This window comes from Pongo pygmaeus, chromosome 11 (assembly GCF_028885625.2).
Source record: "Pongo pygmaeus isolate AG05252 chromosome 11, NHGRI_mPonPyg2-v2.0_pri, whole genome shotgun sequence".
Lineage (NCBI taxonomy): Eukaryota > Metazoa > Chordata > Mammalia > Primates > Hominidae > Pongo > Pongo pygmaeus.
In genome coordinates this window covers 33,605,231-33,632,454 of record NC_072384.2, presented here as the reverse complement: position 1 = coordinate 33,632,454, position 27,224 = coordinate 33,605,231, and the positions used below count along the sequence as shown (strand labels likewise).

General features: G+C 40.7%; 1 protein-coding gene and 1 pseudogene across 8 annotated transcripts in view; one reads left to right on the top strand and one right to left on the bottom strand.

Moving 5' to 3' along the window:
- MGAT5 (alpha-1,6-mannosylglycoprotein 6-beta-N-acetylglucosaminyltransferase) overlaps nucleotides 1–27,224 on the bottom strand; it is a 339,082-nt gene that overhangs the window by 118,047 nt on the left and 193,811 nt on the right. For all 8 annotated transcript variants that reach the window (XM_054478910.2, XM_063647391.1, XM_063647390.1 and 5 more), the window contains 3 exons: nucleotides 17,607–17,683; nucleotides 16,372–16,461; nucleotides 576–647 (listed from right to left, as the gene is read on the bottom strand). In XM_054478910.2, the coding sequence (XP_054334885.1) occupies nucleotides 576–647; nucleotides 16,372–16,461; nucleotides 17,607–17,683 (239 nt within the window). The remainder of the gene's footprint in view (nucleotides 1–575; nucleotides 648–16,371; nucleotides 16,462–17,606; nucleotides 17,684–27,224) is intronic.
- LOC129031153 (epididymal secretory protein E3-beta-like) lies at nucleotides 15,064–15,548 on the top strand (annotated as a pseudogene).

The window sequence follows — 27,224 nt, the reverse complement described above, 5'->3', positions numbered from 1 at the left end:
CTACCTTCCCAATTTCATCTTCAGCCTAGCTCATCCAATCACCTATGGCCTTAGCCAACTGAACCATGCATGCATGCTCTACTCCCCGAAACTGCCATGCTCTCATTTTCCCACACGAGAGTTACCCTTTTCTCCTTGACCTTATATAAACTCACTCATCATTTTAAATTCAGCTCCAATGTCATCTTCACTATTCAATCTACCCTGAACCTTGCAGACTAAAATGACCTCTTCCTCATTAATTCCCACAGGCCTATATTACAGCATTTGTGACAGAGATGGTCATTATTTGCCATCACCCTTATTAGATCACTAAGGGCCTCCACAGCTGGTACCAGGTCTTACTCATATCAGTAGCCCATCATTCAGGAACCCTCAGAGAATTGCTCAGTAAACAAACATATGCTAATGGTTGACTGATTTGGTCACCTAGACTTCCACAGAGACGAATACAGAAGCTTTTCAGTGTAACACTATTTCAGGTTATAGTTGGCATTTCTAGAAGATTCCACATGTATCACTTGGCATCTGACCTAAATGTACAAGTCTAGAAAGAGTTTTCCAAAATCACTTACCAATGAATTATGATCAGCTTCTTCATAGGGATTTTTTGCTCTCCAAGGTAAATGAGGACACCAATTTTCAACCTAAAAAGCATCAGTGACACTAAATATGCAGCTTCATCTATAATGAATTAATATACATACAAAGCACCGAGAACAGCTCCTGGACACAACGAGCACTATATTAATATGTGCTATTTTTATTATTAGCCAAATTCCCATGCTTTTAGCTAGTATTCCAGATAAAAGTGCCCTCTCAGATGAAACAATCAGCAGCAAAGGTCAGAAGGAAGAGATTATACTTTACATCTGTCCTTCAAAGTACTTTACAGCAATTAATTCCTTAGTCATTTAAGCCTCACATCTCTGTACCAGAAGGAAAGGGAGTCTAATGGCAGAAAGTTAAAAGACTGAAACATTGCCACTGGGGAATGAGAATGTAAGGTGTCTCTGTGACCATTTAGCAAATGGACAGGAAAGATCCTTATCTGCTGTGGCATATCTGGAAAGGAAATTGAATGGCATTGGAGCCACAGAACTCAATCCTTTACCTGAGTTAGGAATGCCACTGATAGTTTAGGGCTAATTGGTCAAGGTTTCCCTCATTTTCTAGCTATTCACTTCATACTATCTCAAGAAATAAGGTGGTAAAACCTATCTGAGAAAGAAATGAAAGGAGGAGAGAAAAAAAAACCTTGATGATCTTGTGAGAGCCATTCTGGAAGACGGATTGTTCTGTCAATGCATAAGGTTTAGAAATTGAGGGGACAAGGAAAGAGAAAGGAAAAAAGAACTTGATTCTATAGAAATTATTTCAGCAAAGGTTATCAAAGACTATTAGGCAACTTAATTTCTAGCAAAAAAAAAATGAGAAATGTATTAAAGTTATATTGATGTCTCTTCTCTGTCAAAACTAGCCATAAAATTTGAAGACAGCATTATCATCCGTTTACTAATAAATAATGAGATTATGAAATATGGCTAACAGGCATTGAAAATAATTTTTCTATGGCCAGGTAGATCTATAAAATTTAATGAGCAGTAGAGTGAGGGAATGTCCTTAAAGGGGTCACTAAGATGGCAGAGACATGTGTGGAACTATAGCCTCATGGGTCAGCACAAGACAGTGTGCCCTCTCAGTCTGGGTAAGTTTTCAAAGAATCATGTCAGTTTTACTAATCTGGAAGTTACTCATAATGCAAGGTGATCTTTACTATAACCAAAGTAATTGGCCTGATTTGCATAAAGCCATCTGCCACTGCAGATGATCCCAAAGCAATAAGCAGAGAGAAGCAAAGCTTGGGGAGAGGGCGGAATCTCTGAATAGGAAAAGTGAAATATTCTCTTTTCTTCTTACGGGATAAAATTAGACCTTACCATATTTGTGAATGATTCAGAGACTCAAAAGGATTCCCCACAAGGAAAGCTAAAATGGTTTTTACTCATAAAAAAGAAAAGACCAACTTGCCTTGGAGGCCTACAGTCTAATTACTGGGATCTGACAACAACATGACCATGAAAGGCAATATCTGCAGCTCCACAAATGAGAAAAATGAGGAAAAACAGCAGAGAAAAAGCCTGCAAGTGGATGAAGCCTAAGCTGGTCTCAGTAGCATTATGCGCATCTGTACCTTGTATTCTTAGGCCAGATTGAATTATTTAGCTCCAATTAGATTTGTGCAAATTGACTCAATAAAGCATATTTATAACATGAAGGCTTCAAATGGATTGTAGACTTGATTGTGAGATCTTCAACCTCAACCCATCCCCGCCAAAAAAAAAAAAAAAAAAAAAAAAGGATGAGCAAGGAAGGTACAGATTTGAAATAAACCTTACACCAAGTAAATAACCAAATTTACCAGCCACCCACCAGGATGAAAAGTTTTCCCAGGAATAGCATGATGGGGAAAGATGAAACAAGACTAAAGAAAATCAACTAAGAGGAGAGACATGAGCGAGACCAGATATTCATAAAATTCTCTCCTCACTCTGCCACTGCAAGAAGAATCTTTCAAGATTCACTGTGATGAAAATACAGTCCCAGGTGATTTTTAAAAAGATGACTTCCCTACAGAAGCCTGAAGACTGTAATGCCTCTTTGAAACTGATCATTTATCTTAGTTCTTCTTATTCTAAATCACTGGGTATTACTTCCTAAGGCTCCAAGGGCACTCCTGAAAATATAAAATATAGAGTCAGTCCAATTTAGCTTTTAGCAAGAAATTTCGCTGTTATACATGCACTCGTAATGGTGGGAAAATCAATTATGAACATCTTAGCACAGAGCGAGAGGGTGGGTTCTTAAGGTTGTTTTTGTATGTTGTGATAGGATAACTGGTTAACAAAATAATTAAATTATACATAAACCAATTATCCCATGGGGAGAAGGGAAAAACAAAACAAAGCGTTTCTTTCTTTGGGAAATCTCGGAGGATTACCAGGATTGGAAGAAAGCCAGCATTGGCAATAACTCCAAGTACTGAAACAAACAGCTCTCAAATGAGCAACATTTTCCTAAATAAGAACACCATTAATAACATTCAGGGAAAATCTTGCTGAAGGCTAGTAACAACCTCCTAATCCTTAACTTTGTTTTCTTTTGATCTGTCCAGGGTCCTTTAACAAGCTTAACCCACCAGCAGAGGATGTTACCAATAAAGCTGGACCCCAAGGTGAGCCCCACCACCTTCTTGACCTGAAAATGGTTCTATTTCAAGTCATTCTCAGTAGCTCTTCCACTCTTGGCTCTCAGAGCCCTAGCGTCCTACAGCTGTCTATGACCACCTTCCTTCACACTTTCTCAACTGTGACTCCTGGTACGCTCTTCCTGGGACATGATTTTATATTTCCCCTCAGTATGGAGACACACTGGGTACCCTGCCTCCCCCCCACCACCTCCTGCCGTCAACCCCACCTCTACCCAGCTTTTACGGCCTGGGAAAGACCTCCCTCAAGCCCTCTGCCAGGGAAGGGACTGGACAGTCCTAAAAGTAGCCTACAATTTACTACCATAAATCTAAGAAATTAAAAGCGTCTGAGCTCACGGCAACACGCACACAACAATCGATTGAGGAGAAGCATTCCTCCCCAGTAACCTTCAACTGGAAAGCAAACTCTGACATGAACTAATCTTTCTCACTAGCCTCAGGCCACAAAATGAAGAGGCAACAAAAACAAAGACCAGCCAGGCTAAAACTTTAGAACATCAATGCACATTCCATGGAAAGGACCCTATAAAATCACTTTTCTTGAACAAGGAGATATAAAATACAACAATTTTTTTTTTTTGACATTCCTCCTCACAGTGATCTAAACTTCTTTGAACAAAAAGGGTTTTGCAGCTTAAACATGAACATTGTGAATCAAAGCATTCTCTGAGTCCCTAGAAGTCTAATCTGGTCAGACTTATTTCTAAGGTCTGTAGGATGGCCAATTCATTATATTAAGGGGAAAAAAGTTGCTGGCAGATACATAGACGCTCAAGTTGGAGTTTAAAGACAGAAAGAAAAAGTAATAAAGCTACTCTGAAAACTAATAGATCCAATGTATATATGCATGTTGTTAGATATAATATGGCAAAACTCTTAGTAGTAATGTTCTATTCTTTTGAAAGAATAATGATTAGTCTTTGTTATGGCTTTTTCTTTCATGATTAATGTGAAGTGTTCTGTTCTAATGGGTCACCAACACACAGGATTTCATGCTGTATTTTTCAGATGATTTAAGTATAATCAAAACTAAATGAGAAAAATGCATACGAGAAGTCTGAGATCGTCTCTGGATGATGGTGTTCTGGGGGCTTTTCATTTTCTTTTTGCTAATCTACATATTATACATTTCACAATGAACATTAAGAGAATAATTTTTAAAGGAGTTATATAAGCATACCATCATGTATGAAGGCTTAGAATATGTTGGGCTCCGTGACACACACATACACACACACACATACACACACACACTACACGATTTAATTCCCCATAGGGCCTTATAACACGGGTACTATCAACATGTTACATGGGATGAAGTCAAGGCTTAATGTGAATTTGCCAGTATAACTTCTCTAGTGAGTGGCAGGGCTGAGTGACAACTGAAATTTGTTGCCTCCCTGACCAGGATACACTAGAATTACCTTTAGGCCAAGCTTAGTGAGGGATAAGAGACCTATTTCAGTGGGGAAAGATGACTGAATCTGGGATCAGTCAAAATGGACTCTATGCCCAACTCTGCAAATAACCAAGCATGTAATTTTAAACCATTTGGCTTTCAAGTTTTCTCATCTACTTTAGAGTTGGATCAGGTAACCCACTTAATTTTATTATCCTATAAGATCTGAAAGATAGAATTTATGTCATCCTGTTAGGCTAGTTGGTCATATATCAAATGAATACAGTTGACTATATATCTAAATATTCATTTGACACACTGATTACGCTTATATATACATGCATACATAAACATATACACATTTGTTATACTGATGACATCAAATGAAGTTACTCATTACGGGATACGCTAAAAAAAAGTAAGCCCCCTGCACTTCTCTCTACCACATGCCAACTCCCAATTCCTCTACTTTCTAAAGTTTTAATGATAAAATGCAGATGGTAAAGGATGTCTACTCATGTAAGTGGTAAGTGGTTCTTTTAGTTCTAGAAACTTTCTAGTTCTAGAGAACTCTCTAGACTAGTTCTCTGCACCAACACCTGAGTTGATTAATATTTTGGTCCGATTCCTTATCTGAAGAGCTGTGTAGGGGGAGTGGGCTGGGAGAGACAAAGAATAAAAGTTGCGATGTACTAGGAGCCAAGCATGAGGATAAGCCCTTTACACACGTCATCTCATTTGGTCTTTTCAAATAACCTCTTGAGAAAGGCTAATTATCATGCTAGATGAAGACGCCGAAGTACAGACTAGACACAGCTACAGATGGAAATGCCACCTGTCTTGCCCCAGAGCTGGTACGCTCAATCACTATTTGAAGCACATTGGCTAAACTTTTGGTTCCTACAGTCCCAAAAGCACAGTCCAGTCTTCAATATTGGAGTATCATCGCCTAGGTCTTCTGTATGAAATCCTTTAAAGTGATTATACTCCCACTGCGTGGCAGTACTGTACGGTTAATGAATGTAGCAACAATTCTGCTTCCAACTCCTGCTCCTACCATTTGTTCTATGTAGCAAGAGCAAACGAAATGCCAAAATTGGATCACATTCTACACATACTCAAATGCTGCAACGGCTTCTCCTTGCTCTCAGAATAAAACCCAGAATTTATACCAAGATCTTATAGAATCTGACTTCAACTCTTACGCTGTTTGTCTCTTTTACCCTGCCCTACATAAGCCAACCTCCTTGCAAGTCCCAAGAACATGCAAGTTCATTCTTATCTCAGTGGGGTTGCCAGATTTAGGGAAAAGAAACGGGGCACTCAATTACATTTTAACCGTAGACAAACAACAGTTTTTGTTTTAGTATAAGTATGTCCCACACAGCATTTGTCACATACTTATACTTGAAAAAATTCATTGTTTACCTGAAATTCAAACTTCATTGGCTGTAACGTATTTTATCTGGTAATCCTATAGCTCAGGGCATCTGCATTTGCTCTTCTTTCTACTTGAAACCCTCTTCCTTCTAGAGTGTTCCATGCCTCACTCCCTTACTTCCTTCCACACTATGCTCAAACTTCTCCTTACAGAAGCCTTCCCTGACCCACTGACCTGGCCACTCTGCATCCTCCCTAGTTTATTTTTCCTCAGAGTATTCATCCCTTGAGGCAATTCTTTTATATACTGATTTTATCGTTTGCTGCCCCATCGGCATGTAAGCTCCCTGAGGACAGAAACCTCTCTGTCTGGTTCTCACTCTATCCCCAGTCCTGAAAGCAGTACCTGGCACACAGGCAATGTCCAATTAGTATTTGTTAAGTAGTGAATGAATAAATCAAAAAGCATAACTTGGGCACTAAAGAGACTCATGATAATGATACTCTTTTCCACTTATGCGGCGCTTAACTGTTTTCATTTTATTGGAACCTTTCAACAATACACTGAGGGAGGCAAAGCAGGCTTATCTTGACCTCAATGAGGAGAAACCAGACTGAACTCAAGGGAAAGCTCAAAGCCACATAGGGAAGTGGTGGGATCCAGACAGGGAATCAGGTCTTGTGTGTTTCCTCTAACACTGTACTGCTGCCTCCTGACAAGACAGGCAGGAATATTATTAACACAAAGTACAGAACTGGCTACCTGCAAGACACAGAGTGCAGGGCCAGAGTGATCCATGAGAGTTCTGCTCAGCATATCAGGGGTGAGGGGGGTGCAGAATTTAAGGTGATGTTGTAGTAAGTGTTCAGTGTGCCACAAAACCAGTGGGGTTCTAACAAGAGGATGAGACACTTTCAATAATCCATCCCAAATTGCTCTAAGAGGAGAAAGGCCAATTCTCCCTTACACACGAGAAGCAGCAAATAAATTCCACTGTAGCCAACCAAAGAGATAATGCATAGAGATACTTTCTATAGCAACTCTCACTAGGCACAGCTCCCACTGGATGCTGGCAAAACTGGTCCCAACTGGTCTCTATCCACATGAGGACATTTTGACAACTAAACTCAATTTTAAGAGGTAGTCACATTTTAGACAACAATGATATAGCTCTTTTTTTGTGTTTAATGTGCAATTATGGTAAGTGACAATGAAAATAAAAAATGGGCAAGAAAGCTGTGCCTTCTAATACAATTGGCTCATTCCATTCTAACAGTCTAATCTCAGCCCTTGTATGCTCTCATAATATTACAGAGCATTACAGTAGTCCCCTCTTATCCACGGTTTCACTTTCTGATATTTCAGCTACCCACAGTCAACCGCAGTCTGAAAATATTAAATATTAAATAAAAAATTCCAGAAATAAACAATTCAAAAGTTTTGAATTGCGCAATGCTCTTAGTAGCATGATGAAACCTTGTGATTCCTGCTCCATCATGCCCAGGGCTGGAACGGCTCCTCTGTCCAGGGGATCCATGATATAGACACAACCCACTCACATTAGTCACTTAGTAGCCTTTATGTTACCAGATCAACTGTCTCAGTATCTCAGTGCCTGTGTTCAATAAACCCTTATTTTGCTTAATAGCAGCCCCAAAGCTCAAGAGTAATGATGCTGGCAATTCAGATATGCCAAAGAGAAGCCATAACATTGTGAAGAAGGAAAAAGTATAGTATATAGAGGGTTCGGTAACACCCTCAGTTTCAGGTACCACTGAGTCTTAAAATATATCCCCCATGGATAAGAGAGGACTACTGTATATTAAATGTGTTAATCAGTGCTCAAAACACCCCTGCTTCATATCTCAACTCAAATGTCTTAGCAGATTTTAATGTTACAAAGTTTACGACTTTTTTTTAAGATTGGAAGGGTTAGAGCTAGAAGTTACCCACTCAAAACAAAAAACTATTGTCAATTTTAAAAAATGCTTCAGATAGAATCATTCATTCAATAAACACATGTGCCAGACATCATTGTACGTGAGAACAAAACAGACAAAACTCTCTGTGGAAATGACTTTCCTTGTACTTGTTGTTAACGTTAGGTGTTAATGGTCACCCCAGGGTGACTGCACTTCTCTTCCCACTGCCTGCTAAACACCTGTCAGATATCTGCACTTCTTACTCCCTCACTTTCTTCAAATATGGTCCAACATCATTTTCTCACCTTCTCAGTAGGGCCTATCCTGACCACTCTATCCAAAACTGACACCATCACTTCTCATAAGTACTTCTTGCCCTCTCTTTAGTAATTCTCCCCAGGCACGTACTACAATTTAGATGATACGTCTTACTTTTTTGATGTTGCTAGCTATCTCTCCTTCCATAACACAACCATAATGAGGAGTGTTTATTCATTGTTAAATCTCCAGCAGCCAGAAAAAAATCAATAGCAATTAATGCTGCTGGCACTCAGGTTGTGGCCCCTAAGCATTATTTCTAAGTGAAACTGGGGTGGTATGCAGGCCAGGGGAGCAAGGTGGTTCTTAGAGATGCTGGTTCCAGGCCTAGGGCAGGAACTGTATGAGATGAATCTGGAAGATCTTGGCATACCACAGAACAAGAAAACTATTACAAACTACCATGGTCATGTCAAAAGGTCTGAGAAAGCAGTATGAATAGGTCCTCACTGGCCAAAGCGGGGCAACTTGACAATCAGTAAGAAAATAACTGCAATGGATTGCTCAAATGTTTTAATCCATTACTACATAATGATAATAAAAAACAAAAACAAGCAAGCAAAAAGAAGAAAAGCTGGAAGTTCTAGGAAATGAACTGGGAAATAAATGGTTTCTTCTATGAATTTCCTCTTAGGGTGATCACATACCTGATGAAGAGTCACGTCTCTGCACAGAAGTATTCCTGATATATTAAGAAGGTACCTTTAATGAATTAATGAACCTGGGCACTGATCAATGATTGCTAACATCAAAAAAAAAAAAAAAAAAGAGAGAGAGAGAGAGAAAGAGAAATCAGGCATTATGTGCCTCCCAACTCAAGTATATAATACCATTATCCATGAAATAACTTGCACAAACAATATTAGGCACTATTCTGATCAAACCTCAGAGCTAGCTATCACTTTACTGGAAATACAAGGGGGCAAAGAGCCAGGTTATGTAACAACATGGGCTGTAACCAAAATTCAGAGTAAGACAAACTCTAAGGCAATGAAGCAGTTTCTCTAACAAAAAATTAGAAGGAGGAAAAATAAGAGATGGAAGAGAACCTAAAATGAAGAGAGATTTAGGAGACATCAACAATTGCAATTTAGGGTCCGTACTGGAAACCCAGTTCAAATAAATAAACTTTAATTTATACAATGGCCTGAAAATGTGAATACTAATCTGATGTGAAGGAATTAGGTTAATTTTCAGGTGTGAAATAGTATTAGCAGTTATAATGAGAATAGTTGTACAGTATGTTTTAGAAGTCTCTTTTAGAGATACACATTGAAACAGATGATACGATGCTTGAGATTTGTCCTAAAATAATGAAACAGAGGAGGTTATAAATGAAATGAGACTGGCTATGAATTGACATTGTTGAATATGGATCATGGGCACACAGGAGTTTGTTATACTCTTTTGTAGTACATGCTGGAAATTCTGCATATTAAAAAGTTTAAAACACAATTTTAAAAGTATTTTTAGGGTCACACAATAGAAATTACATGAGACAATATTTAAATGTGTATAAAAAACAAATTGGAGATGACAGCATTGAAGCCCCATCCTGCCACATGTGTTCCAAGAAGCAGTCAAAGAAGTGTTGGTTTGGGTTTTGGCAAGTCTTGTCCTTTGCCCTTCTGATTTTTGTAGAGTGGAGGCCAGAACAAGAAGTCTAAATATAAATGTTGTGGTATATAACATTCAAAAACAGGAAGTGTTGCTAAGAACTTTAGTGGGTGAGGGGCTAAAGGGAGAAACTGAGAGATCAGTTAGGCTGACTAACAAATACTGTTCTGTAAACTCAGGATTTTTTTTTAAAAAAATTCTTTTACTAAGGATGTCTTAGAACTCAGGTAGTAACAGCAACAAATATATATATATGAAAAAGATACCAATAAAGGCTGAACAGAGAAGGTGAAAAGAACATGATCATAATCTCTGCCACCTCCTTTACTGCCCAGAAATATTATCTTGAGGAAAAGGAATTTCCCATTTCAAATGGCTGAACATTTGAAGGGTGTGTGTTGGTATTCTCGGGCAACAATCTGGTGATATTTTTAAAGTACTCCCTGACCCACCCCAAAATGTTAGTTGTTTTTTCATTCAGGTTTTGTCCTGCAACCTAAGCAGTCTATTCTTTATCACTGCCCACTTTGACAAATTAGTCTGTGCAACACCATTTCCAACTTATCTTTAGCAGCCAACACAGCTCATAAATCCAAATCATTGTACTGGTTATTAGGATTTCATTTCATGCTCACATTCACAAACATTTAAGCTTTCAACCTTTACTGTTGGGCATTAATTTTAGCATTAATCAAGGGATTAAGTATGCTGAATTTAAACTCAAGGTTAATTACATGCTCAGCCAATATTAGTTTTACATACTGCCAAGGGAGAACAGAAAGAAGCAAAGACCTTTACGTCAGTTGTTTATGAAATATAAGAACTAGATTGACAAGTAAGGCAAGAAACTGCTTCTTTTGCTCCTTTGTGAAAGAGTCATAGACACACTCTCATGCATCTAGTCCAAATTGGCATTTGAAGCAATAGCTTGCACACATCCTAAGATCTAGCAATCAATCACTGGGCAATTTGATTATTTCAGAGCAACTCTACTTGCAATGGCAACAGAAGTGCATACAAGAAAAGCACAAACAAATTAGGAACTCTGGAAAGGTATGATGTTTCCTAGGTTCTGTAACAACTGTTTAAAAAGAAAAAAAAGTGTCAGTGTCAAATATATCAGTATCATCTATCAACATAATATCAACAGAGATGAAGAAATTCATTCTAAATTTTGTAAAAGCTGATAGCAGTAAAAGGCTCTGCAGACGGTTAAGTTAATATACCTGAAACAATGACATTCAGAGTAATTACTTTATAGGGCCCTGTCTCTGTAATGGGAGTAGTTACATGGCTCACAAAAACAGATACAGAAAATGAACTGCCTGATGTTCTGGAAATATAAGGCTGCCTAATGAATCATTTGCTCATTCCTACCACTTGGAATGGCTGACATCTGGTTTTCATGAGTTATGGCAGCAAGAGAGTTTGTGGTTTTTTGGAGGCGGAGGGTATCGAAATTATGGAGTATTAGAAAACTAGCAATGATGGAGTATTAGAAAACTAGCAATGAAGATCTATTCATTGAAGTTAGCTAAATTAGAGCCATTTTCCCATCACAAGTGGATTTAACCATACAACTGAATGCAAAGTCAATGGCTGCAAGTCAGCTACCTAAGATCAGTTTTCCTTCATCATAAAGGAGACAGCAGGAACGAAAACTGCAGGACTTTGGAGATAAGCGACTTGACCTCTCTGAGCTATCTATGAGTTGGCTCTCCATTACTCTTTAGAGTTGGCAAGAGGTTTAAATAAGATTGTGTATAGCTGACCCACAGTATCTGTTGGGGACTGGTTTCAAGACCCCCGTGGATATTAAAATCCTCAGATGCTGAAGTCACTTAAATAAAATGGGGTTGTTCTGTATTTGAGGTGTCTGGTACAGTGGCGCATCAATAGTCTTTCATTCTTCTCTTGTCTGCCCCAAAGTCCCACCTCTAAAGAAAGGCAACCACTCAGCTTTTATCTTTACCATCTCTAGTACAGCGTCAGACATATAACAAACAGCTGTGGGGGTATTTTAAGGAAAAATACTGATGGCTTTGCTTCCTGGGATTTAACCAAAAAAGATCCATAGACTACAAGTTGGTGAGGGTGAAAGTACTAACAGAAGTTTCTAATCCCATAACTCAGTGGAAGCTGGTGCACTGAGACAATCCTAAGAAAGAAAAATGAAGGAAGAGTACCATCTCTTAAGATGGGTCTGAACCTAAATGCTCCAATTCAACTAGTGACTGACTATACAAGAGACATTTTACTTCATGTCCTCTTGGCATCTGTCAAAGCTCTGATGTTAAACATAGATCAAAACAAGAATTGGCTCTTTCAATAAGGATTAGGAATAGAATAAAAGTCACTGGTGCATGTGTTGATCACATTAACAACTCAAATGAAGATATCTCTCTCAATCATCTCCCCAGTTGCAAGAGAAACCTAGATGATACAGGAAATAAAAACGCAGGTTTCAGAGTTTACTTAAATAACAGAATAAGGAAAGTTTCAAGACAGCAAGAGAGAATAAAACCACACAAGTGAACCAACAGCTCCTACAAAGCCACAGATATTGTCCAGGATTTTAAAAATACTAAAAAGGAATTAATCGGTTTTACAAAACATCTCTACTAATCTCGCATTAACAATGGTAGGGTGCACTGGGTCCATACGTGCAGCTAATTCCAGTGCAAACACAAGTATCATGTCCAGAAATGACCAATCAAGGGGAAATACTCTCACCACAAATAAATATGTATGTGAAGTAATGCACATGTTAATTAGCTTGATTTGGCCATTCCATAATGCAGACCCATATCAAAACACCAAGTTGTATACCATGAATACATACAAACATTGTCAATTTAAAAATAGGCATTAAGGGAAACAGCTGAATTTCTATATTACCAGAAGTCAAAGGATCTAAAATTGCATTACACTGGTAAATGAGAACCAGAAATTGATTCTAATTCTAAAATGGAACAATGTTCCCACTTATAATGTCCAAGGCTAAGTGACATCCCACAATTATTCTCAAAAAGATCACAACGTTTAAAACCACGGAAGTGTCAGTTATGCTTATTGAGTGTCTTTTATCTGCCGGGTTGTACTCTAAGTACATTCCTATTATTTTATAAAGGAAGAATCCTAGGCACAAAAGGTTAAGTGACCTCATAGAGCTAAGAAAGCAGCAGAAACAGAAGCTGACGTCAGGTGTAAGACTCTAAGATAGTATTCCTATTGAAGGGACCATATTGGTGAAATTCTCCTTTAACTCTCACAGGGTACTTATTACAATGCTATGATAACACAGAAAAGCCCTGAGGTTCAGGGTTATATTCAGATTAAAACTTTTAAGAAGAGGTCCCTAGTTATCTCCACCCATTCTCCTGGTTCAGTTACCTGCATCCTTTCTTCCTGTTGCTTTTACAATGATTAACACATAACGTGGTGTCAAGAAAATGTGTTTTCATTAACCGTTGACAATGAATTCAATAACCGCTCACTGAACAGAATTCAGCCAAGCAACAAAAAGACCACCTGATCATCTGCATAAGAAGAGTGTGGAATGGGCTAATGAAGCGTATTTCACACCTCAGGAAGAGAAAACATAGTTGCTGGTTCCAAAATGAAATACTCCGCCTCAGATAGCAAGTGTTATGTGATCCATCATGTCTCTTCATCCCGTATTCCTCTCTACTTCCCTTCCCCAGAACCTCACTTTTCTCTCAGCTTAGCCATATACTTCACTGGGAGCAGGGGTGAGGTGTGACAAAGGGAGGGAAAGAAGTCACAAATAACTGCAGTCTCTTCCATTTGGATCACTCTCCATGCCTTCCAAGGAGATGGAAGTATGGGAATGTAAAATCCTCTGCCTCAGCAGCATACCCCAACATGCAAAGGCTTAGGAAGGCATGAAATTAGCCCAGCTTGTCAATCATGGAGCCTGGTCAGACTCTGGCTAAATTCTTTCAAGTAGAAAGGGGAATAAAACTTTTGAAAATTAAACTAAATGAGGAACCTTTTCCTCAGGGCAGGAGAGGTACTTCTAATTGACTTTTCAACTAGAGTGAAGGTTCACACGTGGCCCCAGGCTTTACTCCTCTGGAGAAGGAAATGAGAAGGCAGGCCACAGGCCACCCAAGCCCGAAGCCAGAAACTCAAATAAATGCTACCAAGTCAATTTGCCAGCAGCCTGCTAATGAGGAGCCTCACACACCCAACTCTCAGAGCTGTTCATTTCCAAGAGGTATTTTAACTATTGTTAGCTCTGGGGTTTTCATGATGGCAATGGAACAACCTTGTCCCCCTTCCCCCAAAAAATCATGGAGCCTGGTTGGACCCCCCAAAAAGTGTAACTTGAATGTACCCAGGCAAAGAAGTAATAGTCTGAGAGAGGGGCAAATCCCACAGAATCAGGGCCACATGCTCTATTAGCAATACTGTTTGGCCTCTATCCCCATCACCCTATGGCAAAGAAAGGAGAGGCATCTGAATCCCACAAAAGGAAAACTATGGCAAGAATATTTTATTTAGCCTCAAAAATGAAGGTATTCTCCTTCCTGCATGGTATCACCAGCTGTTATTATTGGTCAAATAACAACAGCAACAGCAAACAAAAACAGGGGACAGAATAAAAAGAAAGGGCAGCAGAGGGTCTGTGGAGGCATGACCTCAAAATTGGCCAGAACCTGTTTCACAAGACCCCAAAGCTGCCTACCCTGCTCCAACCCCTTCCTCCCCCAGTCCATAAAGGGGAAGCCAGCTGGTTTTGATTCCCAAGAGGTTCTAGGTGAAATGTATATCCTTAAAGTCTGTAAAAAATTCAAGTGGCCCATAAAGTTCTCTGCAACCATTAAAAAAAAAATTACAGAAGCTGCTATTTAAATTCAAGGGTACAAATGAAAATGACGCTCAGATTTAGGGGAAAAAAGGAAGGTAAATGTAACTAACTTTTAGTTACTTCCCTCGCAAACCTAGCCTTACGCATCTCTTCCCTCTGGCTGTTTCTGAGTTGTTTCTGTTATAATAAACCAGTAAATGCTTCCTGGTCTTTAAAAGGAGGAGGAGGACATAGGCTCTGCTATTCAGATCCACACACTGATCCCTACTACAAGCAGTGACTCAAACGCTGAATCTGAATAGGGTGGCCCTGGTGACTGAGATGGCAACCTCTCTAAAGATCTGGAGCCTGCTCTTGGCCCTGCTTTGATCCTATGCAGGCTGCTTGTACACAGGAAGAACATCTACTGGAGGGAATTCATAAAACATCACTACCCACGTTCAAGAGTACAGATGTGATGTCCTCATGAGAGCAAAAGAAGTGCTCTAAAAGATAAGAGCTCTCACATGTTCATCTAAATCTCAGGTTACCAAATTGAGCATACACGTGCTAATGACAGCTGGGATGACTGCTATAGACATGCATATGTATGGACCCAGAATGCCCCCAATATACTCAAGTGTCACTGGGAGAATTCCAAAAATAGCTACACAGAGAGCAGGAGCTTCAGCTACATTGAATTCCACCACAGCATGGATGAGTATGTTGATGGCATAGAGGACCTGAAGATAAAGCCTATCGGCAACCAGAAGGTCTACCCACATTCCCAGGTTTTGGTAGAGTATTCCATACTTCCCAAGTGGTAGCCCCTGCCTATGTCCATTGTCCCACCACTCCCACTGTGCAACTGATACCATAACTTTCCCTATGTTTTTTCTCTGCCTTGAATACACTTTTGTCTTTCATTTACCTAACTTACTTCTAACATTTTTTTTTTCTCAAGATTCAGATCATATGGCATCTCTTCTCGACAAACCCAGATTTCCTGATATTGACTCTCTTTATACCTACCCAAGCTGAATGATCCTCCTTTCTCTAAATAATTTGTATTATTCAAAAAACAAAACCAGAAAATAACAAGTGTAGGTGAGAATATGAAGATATTAAAATGCTTGCACACTGTTGGTATAAAATGGGGCAGCTGCCTTACAAAATGGTAAGGCAATTCCCCCCAAAATTAAAAATACAGTTACCATATGATCCATCAATTTCACTTCTGGGTATATTTCCAAAATAACTGAAAGCAGGGTCTTAAGGGGGAGTTAGTGTTTAATGAGTCTAGAGGTTCAGTTTTGCAAGATAAAAGGAATTCTAGAGAGGGACAGTGGTGATGGTTGCACAATAATGTGAATATACTTAATGCCACTGAACTATACACATTTGAAAACAGTTAAGATGGCAAATCTCATGTCTATTTTACTACAATTTAAAGAAAAGCTAGAAAAAAAGGAAATAGCTAACTAACTCCGCTTATTTTTCCTGGGGAGGTAGGGAGAGTAATGAAGGACTGAACCATAGGTCCTCCATATAAAAATACCACACGTTTTCAAGCTTTTCAAATTTCAGACTCAGCTACAGAACAGTCCAATCAGTCACATCTACCCCCAGGAGCCACAGAAAGCTACTCACCTCACTGAGGTAAATAAAAAAAGAGCAGGTGGATCCATCCACTCCATAGTCTGCGTAGCAGGGATCTGAACGCCACATGTCTTTCATCCACTGAAACAAGAAGAACATCTCTGAGCAGCCCATTCACAGGACCTCCACATCTGCTGACAGGGAAGGCGAGGATAGAACGGTGAAGACGGAGTGAATGGCTCAAGCTGTGGCCTAAAGAACTGAGTGACGGAGTCACTGAGCTGAGGTCAAGATAGCCAGGTGCGCAGCTCACCTCCTTGGATGATTAACAGGAAGACACTGGCTTACATTAGGCCTCAGCAGAAGCGCTTAGAGTGGAGAGTAAGGTCGTGGTACAGCAGGCAATAAAGCCCAGGAGAGGCAGTGGCTTAGGGATTTTTATCAAGATCAAGTGCCTAATGGGACTCTGATATCTACACCCCCTCCAGGAACTCCAGTTCCAACAGCCCACAGAATGGTACCTGAAATACAGTGTGTGAAGGAGGGCATGCATGAGCATTGACGGACAGCCCACATGGATACCACCCAAATGCTTCTGGGGCTGGTCCCACTGTCCTAACTACATCCCTGAATGGACACTGTTCTCTGACGGACGGCCCACATGGATACCACCCATGCTTCTGGGGCCGGTCCCACTGTCCTAACTACATCCCTGAATGGACACTGTTCTCTGAAAACTACTGAGCAGGGAGTGGTCTCCCCAGGCGCAGGCCATACAAATAGGATTTCTAAAAAAAAAAAAAAGCAGCCAAGTAAAAGAGCAGCCAAGTGTCTCTGGGTACTCAACCACAAATACAAATGTGACACTTAAACCACAATCTGGAGGCTTCAGAGCAGGAGCCTGGGAACTGAGAGGGTAGGGAGTTGGACACTAAATAACAGCAGTTCCTTGTCATTGGTCCTTCAAGGATCACTTGCTGGAGGCTGGGAAACAGAGCGGGGAAGTCAGCTTCAAAGACTCAGCAGGTGCCTGAAATGGCCCAGGATCTCTCATGCTGACCAGTGAGAGCCATTGTTGACCAACTCCACATGGCTGACATAGGCATAGCAGGGTTTTCATAGCCACAGACAAAGCCGGCAGGATGGAGGCACCCCATAAATGATTCATGTCAAGGGCTCACTCACCCATTTGTGTCACTGAGGAGGAAAAGGAAGGGAAGGGAAAAAGAAGGGGTGTTTGTGCAGATTGGGGATGATGAAAATGACCCTGCTCGCCTCTGCCTTACCTTGATCTTTCCCTCACAGTGGGGGTAGCCGTCCATAGGAGGCAATACACATTTTTCTTGAGCTCCGTTAATGATATCTGTGAAGAATGAAAAACAACAAAGGATACAATGAGATCTATAAAACACAAGCCTAACATTCTTGTAAGCCAAGAGGTAGGGAGAGAAACCAAAAAAGAAAGGTCTCTGTTGGCAGCCATGCTCTGATACATGGAGCCCCTCCAGCTCCAATATATCTAACTGGTCCAGAGTGATGACTGACCTGAGGACAGCCCACCTACAGGCTGGCCAGAGACCTATGACAACATGTGTGGCCCGGCTTAAAAAAGTGAGCCAAGCCAACCAGAGCGCTTGCTTAGAAATCTGCAATAGGGAAACTAAGAAACCAAACAAGCAGGGAGCAGGAAATAAAGCCATGTAATTAGGAGGGTCCTCCAGCACTGGTAGGGACATTCTAGGCTATGTGGGCAAGCTGGGGGGGCCATGAACAGACCTCATGAAGACAACTGCATGAGCTGAGAAAGCCAACAGGCCAGAGAGATGTGAATAGAGCTGGTGCACAGAGAGCCATGAGACGTATCTACACCATCCTAAGGAACTCCTGCCCTGCATCCATGGGATACAGCTTCTTACAGACCCAGTCCTTAGATTTCCATGAAGTTCTCCTTATTGTTTTAAATACTTCCTCACAATAAACTCCTTTTACATTAGCTAGCTTGAATGGGTTCCTATTCCTTGTAACTGTAGGGTCAAAACGAAAACAAATGCCTTTGAGAAGCTAAAGGTCATTTCTTTCTGATAGAAACATTCAATATACTCCTCCTAGCTATTTAAAACCATGTATTATTGTGAACTAGAGTCATCCTACAGTGCTATAGAACACCAGAGCTTATTCCTCCTGTCTAGCTATAAAGAAATGAGAAATGTTTGAGATTATGAATATGCTAATTACCCTGATCTGATCACTGTACATTTTATGTATCACAACATCATATCACTAAGTACCCTATAAATATGTGTAATTATGTCGATTTAAAAAAAAATTAAATGAAGCTTATGGTCTAATGGTGGAGAACATACAAATAAATGAACAATGAACAATGGAACAACAGTATAACAGGCATTATGGCAGGGCTGGGCAAGGCAAGATACCTAACCCACTCTCCAAAGCTCCAAGAAGGCCTTCTGCATCCAGTGACATCTTAGCCGAGATGTGAAGACAAAGTAGGAGTGAGCCAGCCAAAGGGACAATCTAACGATGCCATTCAAGGAACTGAGGTGGTCTCAAACAGAAAGAAGTGTGAGGTACTCAGGCCAGACAGGCGATGCAGCAGGAAAGGCTTCAAATGCCACAATAAGTACGCTGATCTTTACCCTAAGAACATGGCGGAATAATGTTATGGAGGGGAAGATTATGATCACACTGTTATGTAGGAATGACCATTTTAGTCGGAAAACAGGACAACCCTAAACCTATATGCTTCTCTTTTCAGACCTACTATATTTTCCAGAAATGTCTGGAAAATATCATTACTTACTGCTGATAGTTTTTTAAAGAAAGCATTAATCGGAAATTAGATTCCAAACTGCAATATTATTTCACAGAGGTATTGAAATGATAACTCAGTGGCTGCTGGGACTGAGACAGAAGTTAGTGCTAAGGAGGATTTTACCTGCCCCTTGAAAACCAGTTATTTGATAGTCTGTCACCAAAATTCTTGACCTCTTGATTCAAGTATTTCAACAAGCCCTCTAACTGCTAAGAATAACTAGAGCATAAAAATAAATACCCTCTTTCTCATGGGTCTCTTAGTAGTTAAAATGGAGGTTACTTGGCTTGTCAGAGACCCTGTTGCATGATCTGTAAAATGGGAATGACTCTGCCTCTACTTCATCCAGCTCTTACTAAGTCAACACCCATCAAGAGGCTGGCCTGGCACGCCCAATGGCAGATACCACGGACCACAGCAGGTGCTTAAAAGTTGGCATTTGCTATATAATTCCACACAACTTTCACTTGCTATATCTGGAAAAGCAGCATTTCAAATGCACAGACACTTCTGGAAAAGCATTCTGTGTTTTTGAAATAGACACAGACTTGAGGTGGGGCTCTCCTTCTAGCTGCCAGCTCAAGAAGCCCTAACAAATGGAATGCCTCACCATAGAATAGTATTTTGCAACGATCATTATTCCTATCACTATTTTAAATTCTGATTTTGCTTGTCAATGTTTACTTGGCATGATTGGGGGTTTTGACCAGGCAAATGAGCAGCAGCAGAGGTTCCACGAAATTAGGCACAATCTATGAGAGCCTGGGGTTGGTAATCAGACATTTTAGGGGGTACCTGGCGGGGAAATGCCACCCCCTTTACACCACAGATACTATTCTACTCCTGGAATATTCACTGCCAACTAGAGGCTACTGACATGGTGGTGTGGTAGGGCAGGGTGAAGCAGGCTCATTGAATGAGAAAATAAACTAACAGGTCCATGAAGGCTTGCAAGCAAAGCCCCAGTGCTCAGTGTGGGTCCATTCATCAAGAATTTCAAGGAATAAAGTTAAGGGTCAGCAAACTTTTTTTGTAAAGAAACAGAGAGTAAATATTTAAGGCTCTGTGAGCCACAAGGTCTCTGTCTCAACTACTCAACTCTGCTGTTGTCATGAAAAAGCAGCCACAGATAACAGCTGAACGAATGGATGGGCTGTGTTCCAATAAAACATTATTTACAGAATCAGGCACAGACCCCCCCTGTTGCTATGCTAGGAGATTCCCAAAACAAGGCCTCTCGTTTCTGCCAAAGCCTGCTGGACTGACTTCTTTCAAGCCTCCCTGCAGGCCTTCCTCTTCCTGGAATGTCCTTCTCCTCAGTCCTTCCAGGCCACCACTCTTCCTTTGCCCAGTTAAAACCCCTTCCTCTTTCTTCAGCTAAAGCAACAGTCCTTAATTCTTCCTTCCCAAGCCTAGTCAGGATTTTGTTAGGAATCCTGTCCTCCTCTGGGCTTCCCTGGCCTCCTGCTCATGTCTCTCCTACTGTAGAGACTGATCACGTTATTCCTTTATGGCAGTCCATCTCCCCTCCTAGCACATGAGGAACCTATAGGAAGGTTATGTCTTCCAGCTGGATCTCCAGACACTAAGTGCCATCTGACTGAATAAACACAGGCATGTTCCCCTCTGCCCAACAGGCCTGACTCCTGGGCTCAAGGAGAACTAGACTGAGCAGAGACTCCCACCAGGCCAGGGCTTTTCCTCTTCCTCAAACTGGTGGTTTGTCAGCTAATTCGACAGTCTCCGCTGCAACTCCATGTTCTTATACATGAATTTTCTCTCCTTTATTTAGTTACACAGTGATGGGTCTGAATAGATAAGGGGCTTCCAGAGGCATTGGCTTAAGAGTGCTCAAGGTTCTCAGGTAGAGGGAATCTGTGACTGGGAGAAACCGGGAGTCCCAGCCTTCCCAGCATGGGGCAGAACTGCTCCCAAACCTGACCGGGAATAACCTGACCAAGACCTTCCATTACACCACAGCTCATAAGGACTTTCAGCTCCTTTTCAAAAGATGGCTCCTCATTTTGTTTCTATCAAATGACCAAAATTCTATAAACATTTTTATTAGTTTGTGTCCATGGAGGACCTTCCTACCTGTGGAAATGTCTCTCATCTAAGTTTGGTTAAGAAACAAAACTTTGAGCCAAAAAAGGGTAAAGTTACTGCTTTCCACAGGAAACTGAGCTTACTATACACAAGCTCTCTTCAAAAGAGGGAGGTGGGTACTATGCTTACAGCCTGGGTGACGGTATCCATGGGACCTCAAGCCTCAGCATCACATAGTTTACTCATGTAACAAACTTTTATTATAAAGAGTCCACGTCATACAAGTTGAAATAAAATAAAAAGCGAGGGCATAAAAAGAAAAAAGGAGAAAGATCCTGCCAAGATAAGTAACTTGAATGCTCCGCCTGCTGTTTATCCCAAGCTTTCCCCATGCCATTTTTTTTACATGTTGAAAGGGCAAGGGAAAATAAAAATTTTAAGTGTAAGCAATGAAGCTCAGCTCTGTTTAGGATTCAGTTTAATCCGTTACCCTTACACCAGCCCAGGTTGCAACATCTTTCCCCCAAAACTTCACCTCTGTATGATCCTATGGCATTGGCAACCAGGTATCTACACAAAAGGCAGATTACGCAGGTGTAAAAATTCTGTTGCTTCCCAGGGAAGAAGCCCACTTGATCATGGTGGATAAGCTTTTTGATGTGCTGCTGGTTTCTGTTTGCCAGTATTTTATTGAGGATTTTTGCATCAGTGTTCATCAAGGATATTGGTCTAAAATTCTCTTTTTTGGTTGTGTCTCTGCCCATCTTTGGTATCAGGATGATGCTGGCCTCATAAAATGAGTTAGGGAGGATTCCCTCTTTTTCTATTGATTGGAATAGTTTCAGAAGGAATGGTACCAGCTCCTCCTTGTACCTCTGGTAGAATTTGGCTGTGAATCCATCTGGTCCTGGACTTTTTTTGGTTGGTAAGCTATTGATTATTGCCACAATTTCAGCTCCTGTTATTGGTCTATTCAGAGATTCAACTTCTTCCTGGTTTAGTCTTGGCAGAGTGTATGTGTCGAGGAATTTATCCATTTCTTCTAGATTTTCTAGTTTATTTGCGTAGAGGTGTCTGTAGTATTCTCTGATGGTAGTTTGTATTTCTGTGGGATCGGTGGTGATATCCCCTTTATCATTTTTTATTGCATCTATTTGATTCTTCTCTCTTTCTTCTTTATTAATCTTGCTAACGGTCTATCAATTTTGTTGATCCTTTCAAAAAACCAGCTCCTGGATTCATTTATTTTTTGAAGGGTTTTTTGTGTCTCTATTTCCTTCAGTTCTGCTCGGATTTTAGTTATTTCTTGCCTTCTGCTAGCTTTTGAATGTGTTTGCTCTTGCTTTTCTAGTTCTTTTAATTGTGATGTTAGGGTGTCAATTTTGGATCTTTCCTGCTTTCTCTTGTGGGCATTTAGTGCTATAAATTTCCCTCTACACACTGCTTTGAATGCATCCCAGAGATTCTGGTATGTTGTGTCTTGGTTCTCGCTGGTTTCAAAGAACATCTTTATTTCTGCCTTCATGTCGTTATGTACCCAGTAGTCATTCAGGAGCAGGTTGTTCAGTTTCCATGTAGTTGAGCGGTTTTGAGTGAGATTCTTAATCCTGAGTTCTAGCTTGATTGCACTGCAAGGCTGGTTCAATATACGCAAATCAATAAATGTAATCCAGCATATAAACAGAACCAAAGACAAAAACCACATGATTATCTCAATAGATGCAGAAAAGGCCTTTGACAAAATTCAACAACGCTTCATGCTAAAAACTCTCAATAAATTAGGTATTGATGGGACGTATCTCAAAATAATAAGAGCTATCTATGACAAACCCACAGCCAATATCATACTGAATGGGCAAAAACTGGAAGCATTCCCTTTGAAAACTGGCACAAGACAGGGATGCCCTCCCTCTCTCACCACTCCTATTCAACATAGTGTTGGAAGTTCTGGCCAGGGCAATTAGGCAGGAGAAGGAAATCAAGGGTATTCAATTAGGAAAAGAAGAAGTCAAATTGTCCCTGTTTGCAGACAACATGATTGTATATCTAGAAAACCCCATCGTCTCAGCCCAAAATCTCCTTAAGCTGATAAGCAACTTCAGCAAAGTCTCAGGATACAAAATCAATGTACAAAAATCACAAGCATTCTTATACATCAATAACAGACAAACAGAGAGCCAAATCATGAGTGAACTCCCATTCACAATTGCTTCAAAGAGAATAAAATACTTAGGAATCCAACTTACAAGGGACATGAAGGACCTCTTCAAGGAGAACTACAAACCACTGCTCAAGGAAATAAAAGAGGATACAAACAAATGGAAGAACATTCCATGCTCATGGGTAGGAAGAATCAATATCGTGAAAATGGCCATACTGCCCAAGGTAATTTACAGATTCAATGCCATCCCCATCAAGCTACCAATGATTTCTTCACAGAATTGGAAAAAAATACTTCAAAGTTCATATGGAACCAAAAAAGAGCCCGCATCGCCAAGTCAATCCTAAGCCAAAAGAACAAAGCTGGAGGCATCACACTACCTGACTTCAAACTATACAAGGCTATAGTAACAAAAACAGCATGGTACTGGTACCAAAACAGAGATATAGATCAATGGAACAGAACAGAGCCGTCAGAAATAATGCCACGTATCTACAACTATCTGATCTTTGACAAACCTGAGAAAAACAAGCAATGGGGAAAGGAGTCCCTATTTAATAAATGGTGCTGGGGAAACTGGCTAGTCATATGTAGAAAGCTGAAACTGGATCCCTTCCTTACACCTTATACAAAAATCAATTCAAGATGGATTAAAGACTTAAATGTTAGACCTAAAACCATAAAAACCCTAGAAGAAAACCTAGGCATTACCATTCAGGACATAGGCATGGGCAAGGACGTCACGTCTAAAACAACAAAAGCAATGGCAACAAAAGCCAAAATTGACAAATGGGATCTAATTAAACTAAAGAGCTTCTGCACAGCAAAAGAAACTACCATTAGAGTGAACAGGCAACCTACAAAATGGGAGAAAATTTTCGCAACCTACTCATCTGACAAAGGGCTAATATCCAGAATCTACAATGAACTCAAACAAATTTACAAGAAAAAAACAAACAACCCCATCAAAAAGTGGGCGAAGAACATGAACAGATACTTCTCAAAAGAAGACATTTATGCAGCAAAAAACAACATGAAACAATGCTCACCATCACTGGCCATCAGAGAAATGCAAATCAAAACCACAGTGAGATACCATCTCACACCAGTTAGAATGGCAATCATTAAAAAGTCAGGAAACAACAGGTGCTGGAGAGGATGTGGAGAAATAGGAACACTTTTACACTGTTGGTGGGACTGTAAACTAGTTCAACCCTTGTGGAAGTCAGTGTGGCGATTCCTCAGGGATCTAGAACTAGAAATTCCATTTGACCCAGCCATCCCATTACTGGGTATATACCCAAAGGACTATAAATCATGCTGCTATAAAGACACATGCACACATATGTTTATTGCGGCACTATTCACAATAGCAAGGACTTGGAACCAACCCAAATGTCCAACAATGATAGACTGGATTAAGAAAATGTGGCACATATACACCGTGGAATACTATGCAGCCATAAAAAATGATGAGTTCATGTCCTTTGTAGGGACATGGATGAAATTGGAAATCATCATTCTCAGTAAACTATCGCAAGAACAAAAAACCAAACACCGCATATTCTCACTCATAGGTGGGAATTGAACAATGAGAACACATGGACACAGGAAGGGGATCATCACACTCTGGGGACTGTTGTGGGGTGGGGGGAGGGGGGAGGGATGGCACTGGGAGATATACCTAATGCTAGATGACGAGTTAGTGGGTGCAGTGCACCAGCGTGGCACATGTATACATATGTAACTAACCTGCACATTGCGCAGATGTACCCTAAAACCTAAAGTATAATACTAATAAATTAAAAAAAAAATTCTGTTGCTTTATCAGTCACTTGTGCCCATACAATGTAGTGGGTGTTCGAATATGGGTTTAATCTAAGTGAACAAACACTTTTCCTGCCATCAAAAATGCTTAAGATTCAGGAGGAACATACCCACTGCAGGAGCAGAAGCAGCACAAGATGTCACAAATACACGCAGCGGGGGTGTTCCTGTGAGGCGTGGAGCCAGATTCTCCCTGACAGTCCCAACAGACACACACATATCGAGAGAGATGTGTACAGAGGGAAACAACAGCATTTCACATACATATTAAGAAGCGAAAGGGACAAAGAAATATGAAACCAGACAGATATGTGTGTGTGTGTGTGTGTGTGTGTGTGTGTGTGTGTGTGTGTGTATTTCTTGCTGTCTGTGGCCTCAGAGCAAGGAAGGAAAAAGGGGAGAGGGGAGAGTCAGGGCAGGAGAAGCTGGTACGGCGGTCTCAAAGGAACGGTGAGAATAGAAATAGCGTAATACAGGACAGGAAAAGAAATGGATGGAGGATAACTTGCCTTGATACATCACATACATTATCCCATTTTAGAAAAAAGGAAGATGTTTACCTCATCTGACAGTCTGAAAAGGAAAGCCTTTAAAATCCTCAGCACTGACCTCCTAATTCAGCCCACCTTCACTGGGCATCTGCTGCCTGCCACGTGCTGAAATGCCAACACTGCATCCTTGTAAGACTCAGCCCTGCCTTCTGGGGGCTGGTACACGTGGGAGGAAGGGAAACCACACACAACAGTGAATGAGGTACCCGGCAACGAAGCCTCCTCTACCCGTCGGTACTCCCAGGATATATGCCCAGCACACTGGAGACTCCATCTTGTTTAATAATGGAAGGAACAAATGCAATGAAGAAATGGAGTGCCCAAGTTCCAGAGAACTGAAGAGGAAAGAAAGTGCCACAGATAAAAAGCAGTGGGAGAGTCTTACTTGGAGTCACTGACCCAAGAAGTCTGGGTTCTGGACTGCACATGCCACATAGCTGAGGAAAACAGCAGGAAGCTGCAATAGTGGGAGAAAAGTCATTCCTGATGCTGGGAGAAGGGACATGGCCTAGCCCCCATGTGAATTACTGACAGTCACATCTTACTGGTATTCAAAAAAGAGAGGTTTATGGTTGTATGAGAGTTTTTTTGTTTTGTTTTGTTTTTTGTTTTGAGACAAAGTCTGGCTCTGTCACCCAGGTTGGAGTGCAGTGGCACAACCTCAGCCTCCCCAGGTTCAAGCAATTCTCCTGCATCAGCCTCCCAAGTAGCTGGAACTACAGGTGTGTGCCATTGTGACTGGTTAGTTTTTGCATTTTTAGTAGAAATGTGGTTTTGCCATGTTGGCCAGGCTGGTCTCGAACTCCTGGCCTCAATCGATCCATCCACCTCAGCCTCCCAAAGTGTTGGGATTACAGGCATAAGCCACTGCACCCGTCCTGGAGATAATCTTAATAAATCATTTGTTAACTGTCCCACTGCTTGTATAAATCAGATGCTAGGTGCCTTGGGTGTCACACAAGGCTACTTGCATCTTCTAATTGCCTAGGATCAATATTTATACGTATATAAAGACGCTATCGTCCATTTCTTTTTAAGTATCACCAACTATCAACTACGCGGCATCATAAAATATTCAATTACTACAAACTTAAAGTTTTTAATAACCACTCCTCACTGCTGAACAAAGGAGATCTGGAAATATGGTTATAAAAAGAATCTCAAAAACAAAGAGGTTGGAAGTCAGGGGTTAATCTCACTTCTGCCAATGCTTAAAGGTGGTACCATGTGTAAGAATCTCAACTACCTGTTCCTGGGCGAGGATGATAAAGTGAGGAAGTGGAATGGAGGAGAGTGGATGCAAGAGAGAGAGAGAGACAGGAGTTTGCATGCAAGCTCACACAGAAGACAGTTCTTTCACAGCAATGGCTGACCATCCTAGGAAGTGAGCCTTCATTAAGGCTCACTTTTCCATACACTAATTCTATATAGCAAAGACGACAGGTGTTGTTTGAAATGACACTTCTTTTTAACAACCTGTAGAACA